The sequence below is a fragment of the Athene cunicularia genome, assembly GCF_003259725.1.
Source record: "Athene cunicularia isolate RWA chromosome 7 unlocalized genomic scaffold, athCun1 chr7_part1, whole genome shotgun sequence".
Lineage (NCBI taxonomy): Eukaryota > Metazoa > Chordata > Aves > Strigiformes > Strigidae > Athene > Athene cunicularia.
Window position 1 is genome coordinate 36,459,871 of NW_020799107.1, and position 5,325 is coordinate 36,465,195.

At 46.8% G+C, this 5,325-nt stretch overlaps 1 protein-coding gene across 10 annotated transcripts in view; it reads right to left on the minus strand.

Annotated features, from left to right (window-relative positions):
* CACNB4 (calcium voltage-gated channel auxiliary subunit beta 4) overlaps nt 1-5,319 on the minus strand; it is a 68,305-nt gene extending 62,986 nt beyond the window's left edge. For all 10 annotated transcript variants that reach the window (XR_003398759.1, XR_003398761.1, XR_003398760.1 and 7 more), the window contains exon 1: nt 5,237-5,319. Coding sequence is in view for 6 of the 10 variants with exons in the window: in XM_026852133.1 (XP_026707934.1) it covers nt 5,237-5,281 (45 nt within the window). In the remaining 4 variants the exon portion in view is untranslated. The remainder of the gene's footprint in view (nt 1-5,236) is intronic.
* Nucleotides 5,320-5,325: the final 6 nt, after the last annotated feature.

Sequence of the window (5,325 nt, forward strand, 5' to 3'; positions counted from 1 at the left end):
TGAACCCCCCCAGTTCCCCCAGCCGCTCCCCAGCAGACCTGTGCTCCAGACCCTGCCCCAGCTCCGTTGCCATTCTCTGGCTGCGCTCAAGTATTTCAATGCAGGGTCAGATGCAGGCCAAACAGCTCAGAGAAATCAGGAAAAGAAGGTGCCACACGGCTTAGGAGAAGGAGGCTATACTGGAGAAAAAGCAAATAGGTACAAGCAGTTGACAAAAAGACCTAGTACAACAGAGGCGTATAGGGCAAGGGAAGACCACTTCTCCTCCTCCTCTAGAGATGAGAGAGGTACCACACAGAAATGCACTCGATATTTAAATACAAGCTTCCCTAGCAAAAAGACAGGCAGAAGACCAAGGCACAAATTAACTGCCATCTTCAATGACTTGTGAAGAAGAAGATGACCTGAAAGGGAGACGCTGGCATTATGAAGCAGAGAAGCACGCGGAGAGGGTGCTGCAGGCTGACACGGGCTGAGCGGTGATGCCGCCCAGTGCCCTTGCTGCCACGGCCACGCCAAGCGGGCTTCTTGCCCAAGCTGGTCCCCCACCCCTCCCCACACCAGCCTTGCTAATCCCACACCAGGCTGCCCCCTGCTCGCTCTGCTCTTCTGCCTGGTGCAAAACCAAGCTGAACCTCTAAGCACTTACCCAAAGGCAGCTATTCCCCACAGCCCTGATAAACGACTCAAGTACACAAGATAAAGCCTCTCACGCATTGACAAGCGCTAAGCTTACACCTCGGGAGAAGTGAGGAAAGTCATTTCACATGCTCAGGTGTTGCTCTGAGGTGAAACCTCTGCTTTGGAGGTATAAAAAGAAACAATCTACAAGGGACTGGTCTGATAGTTCCGCAGGTGCAAAGAGAGTGACGCCTACTTGCAGCAGGTGCAGCTCCCCATCATCTGTGGGGGCTGGCCAGGGCTCTGCGTTAGAGGGTACTAGTTGCTAACTCCTGGAGAGAATTTTTCAATTAAATGCTGTTTTAATGGAAAATATAATTTTACAGAAAATGCAATTTCTTATGGGAAGGGGTCATTGAAGCTTGTTTCTGAAAAAGATGGAGTCTTTACTGAAGCCAAAGAGCACTGGGAAATATCAAAACAGTGTTCCGATCCTTCCCCGCTCTAAACAGACACACACCTATTAGTACACAACTTGCTCACCCAACGGACCTCCTTGTCTTAAGCCCCCTGTCCCAATGGGTTTTTATGACCCATTCCCATGTTATCCACAAGCCAAGACATACTTCCCTACAAGCCAAACAAGCTTTCATTCTCCAAAGGCTGTCCCTCTTTAGAACTATCCAAAGCACTAAAAAAAGCCCTCAAAAACTGAAAAATCAAGAGGGCAGGGCAAAAAAAACAAGGCAAAAATCTTCACTGGGAAGATGTTTCTATGGTCATGCACCTTCTAAGCCTGCACTTTCTGTGTTCATTACAAGGGCACTCGTGCCTGCAAAAGTTGCTTCCGTATCTCTGCTTCTCTTCTCTTCAACGTGGCAACTGCTTTTTGTCTACAATCACTGGTAGGTTTTTTTTCAGCTTCAACAGTGTAATTTTCCTCCTCCAAAAAGCCTCACACTAGCTAGTGCATCATCTACTTCACATTAATCATCACAGCTGGTAAATGAATTGTAATACCCATGCACACATTCAACTCATTTCTTTGTACATACATAAAAATGTGTATTTTTGCATGTATTTTATATATATATGCACACATACAAACACACTATAACAGCTTCAATTACAAAAATCATCTATATCTGTCCACTGTAAAAAAAAAAATTTCATGTTTATTCCTGGTTTTAACAGGAAAATTTCACCTGCACACTTCTCCTAGAGTGTTCTCTGATCACTTTATCTGTGTATTATCTCCCAAAAGAGATAAGGTATAAATTCAGTACCTATCTCAGCTTCCCTGTCTTTAAACATCGTACCTTTCCAAAAGTGAGCATGTTTACTCTGTGTAAGTGCCATACACTGATCGTTCACCTTTTCCTCCACTGCAAACCCAGATTTGATATGTACACACAGAACTTACGATGGGCTTGGTTTTATTACTGAAGAAAACCTCATTGTGGATATTTGAAGTCACTGTTCAGCTGCTTTCTAACTGGAATACCACTAAGTTATTTTGAAGCAGTTCAGAGGCACTCAGCAACACGCCTCTATTTCAGCCCAGTGAAGACCAACAAAGGTTAACCCTTGATCACAACTGCAGCTCTTCTCTCAGCTTTCATCGATAAGGAACAGGCACAATGGTGACAAACCCAGCTCAACAGCTGCTCTCTTGACGTTGCAGGGAGAAACCCCACAAAAAAGGAGGGTGAGTGGATTTTTGGTTTGGCCCTATCATTAGAGCTAGGCACAGCTTTAGCTCCTACTGCCTGTCCGTGGAAGTCCTGCCTAGGAGAGTGCCTAAAGCATGCTCAGCAGCCGCACTGGTTAGGCTCAGTCTGGAGCCGTTGCCTTCTAAGTCAGGAGGTTGAGACAGACCTTCCAAGTAAGCACAGCCAGTCCACTGGCTTTTAACAGCCTTCTGCTACTTTGGACATGCACCAGGATTTCCTTCAGAGAAAATGCAGAGTGAACCTGGTCCATGTGCAAAATAATGAAAACTGGGGTAAAAAAATACAATGGTTTGTTAGCTCTTATTTCTTGCCATGAATATCAGACTGTGCGGGTTTTATAAGGGCAAATGCCTACTTTAGGAAGATGTTACTGTACTAGAATGACTCATCTTGATATGATTTATTTTGTGCTAGAAGCACTGCAAGGAGCACAAGTCCTCAATCACATCTCCCTGTGCTTCAGGGAATGAAAAAGCACATAGAGTATACAAGCCCACAGTTCCTTCAGTTTACCAGCTGCACAACATCTGGGCTAAGCCTTTCAGGTCCTAAAAGCCAGAACACAGAAGACTTTTCTTTAATCTGTGCACACTCACATTTATTTGCTCTTAACTGCAGGGAACCAGTATTCTACTCTTGGTTTGTTTTTCACTATATTAATTCTATTACGTTGGCTCTCTTTGGCTTGAAAGTAATACTCATATGACCCATCATGCTACCTGCTTGCCAGAATATTGTCTCAGCAGGCATTCTCAATTCATGAGTCAGAATCCAAAATAATAATAAGGTATAATGTTTTAAGCGAGTGGTTCAGAAGCATAAAGCAAGCAAACTCTTGGAGAATTTTATCTACTTTGTGTCTGAGACACTGGGGTTTATGGCCTCTAGCTTTTCTATAGGACTATGACATCTAGATTGCTTTTAGGGTTTGGTTTTTGGGTGGATTTTTTTTGTTGTTGTTAATGAAAGCTAAGATCCTCACATGTTCCCATGATTCTGGAAGTTAAGTCTATCAAAAACATTCTTAAGTACTGACAGACTGTAAATTTACAAAAGCTGTAAACAGCATTATGAACTAGTTAAGAGAGTATTAAGGAACCTGGAAATCACTTCTCCATCCCAGTTCTTCAAAGCACACAGCTAAAGACCTCGTTTCTCTCTTCTAATGTGATTTTTACAGTACAAATCCTAACACAGGGTTTGTGTAACAGGTAGGCCCCTGGTCTTCTGCTGTCATTAAAACTGCTGTCCCCACATAGCATTCTTGGAGGAAATCAGTGGGGCTTTCTTGAAATACATGGAGTTAAGCCCTTATCTCAGAAGCACCTTTGAATCCCACTAGACATTTATCTGTGTTCTCTAGTGAACTTTAAAATAGGGCTTTTTACAGACAAAACATTTCTTCCACAGAAACCACTATGCAGCAAGTTAGCCTTCTTAGCCACGCTACTATACTTTTAAGTTGTCTTCTTAAGAGCATATTTATACTTTGCTGAAAGACATTATACCAACACAAGACAGATTCAGGATTGAGAACAGTTCCCAAGAATTCACGCTTTGCCTTACAAATGCCTCGTTTACAGAAACATCCAGTTGGATCCTAAAACACATCCCTAAAGGAACCAACAGACTTGTATGCACTTGGCATGGCAGCTTGTAAGCAGCAGTGAGAGAAAACACAAAACACAGCTTAACATATGCATGCTAAAAAGGCAGGAGTTTCTAAATTGACCCAAAGAAGCACATTTTTAAAAGAATTCAAATACATGGTTGTGAAGGATTCAAATACACAGGGTCTCCTCTCAGCACGGCGTACCGCACCATTTAATTTCAGTTCGGCAAGGCTGTGGCTCCTCTCCCTCCCAAATAGAGGGATGCTAAAACAAGTTGCTAGTCCGTGAGGCAACACGTAGACAGATTACACTTCCCGGTCCTAGACAGACACGACCTCGTTGTCAGGCAAGGAAAAAAAGCCTCATCTGAAGCGATACGGGATCTTGTCCATTCTCCTGGGGATACCACATCATACGATACATACGTCTGCATTGACGTACACTCTATTTTATGTTATAATCTGTCTATTTTACGAGCTGGCCACAACGCCTTATGTAACGAATCCCTGTTCAATACAGAGCGGTGTGTTTATGGCCCTGGTGATCCCAGCAGTTTCCTTTGCCAAGAGTAATTCTTGCCCCACGGGGCTCCCGAGCCGCTACCGCTGGAACGAAACGCCCCTCGGACAACCACCGCTATCATTTCTGATTTGGGGTGTCGAGCTGTGCCCGCGATAACGGGGGCCTCCGCGCTGCCAGAGAACCATTTTGTGAGGGATGCCACCGGCTTCCCAGCGAGGCTGTTGCCGGCTGGGGCTGAGGGGGGCGGGGGGGAGATAATTTCCCAACGAGCAACGCCAGCCTGTCCCGGCTGATTTTGGGCCACAGGGACCCTGTCACGCCGATGATGCCTCGGCCACCCACGGCACCCGCACCGCTGCTTTGCTAACCCACAGCACAGGCGCCCGCGCCGGGCGGCTGGCCGGGACGCGGCCGATCCGGCTGGCAACCCAGCAACTTCTGCCGCTGTTTTGTCAAACGTGCACCGGGCATTGTGTAATTAGCAGCTTTCCCCGCCACGCTAACGAACGGTAAGCGGAGCAAACGCCGGCGCTGCCCGGGAGGCGCCGGCCCGCGGCTGCGGGAGCACAAGGCGGGGGAACCGACGGCAAGCGCTGCCGGGACCCCGAAATATTGCCGCTCCCCCCCGCAATTATGTAACGGAGGAGCATTTCGGGTGGCTCCCACCGGCACACGCCACCTCCGGTAACAAAGCCTGAGGGGGGTGCGGGTTTGCGTGCGTGTGTGTGTCCCCCACTCCTCACTCACCGCCTCCGAGTCTTCAAATCCATGCAGGTACAAATTGTCGTACATGGAGGTCCGCTGACGCCGGGCGCCTCTCTCGGTGCGGAACCGGC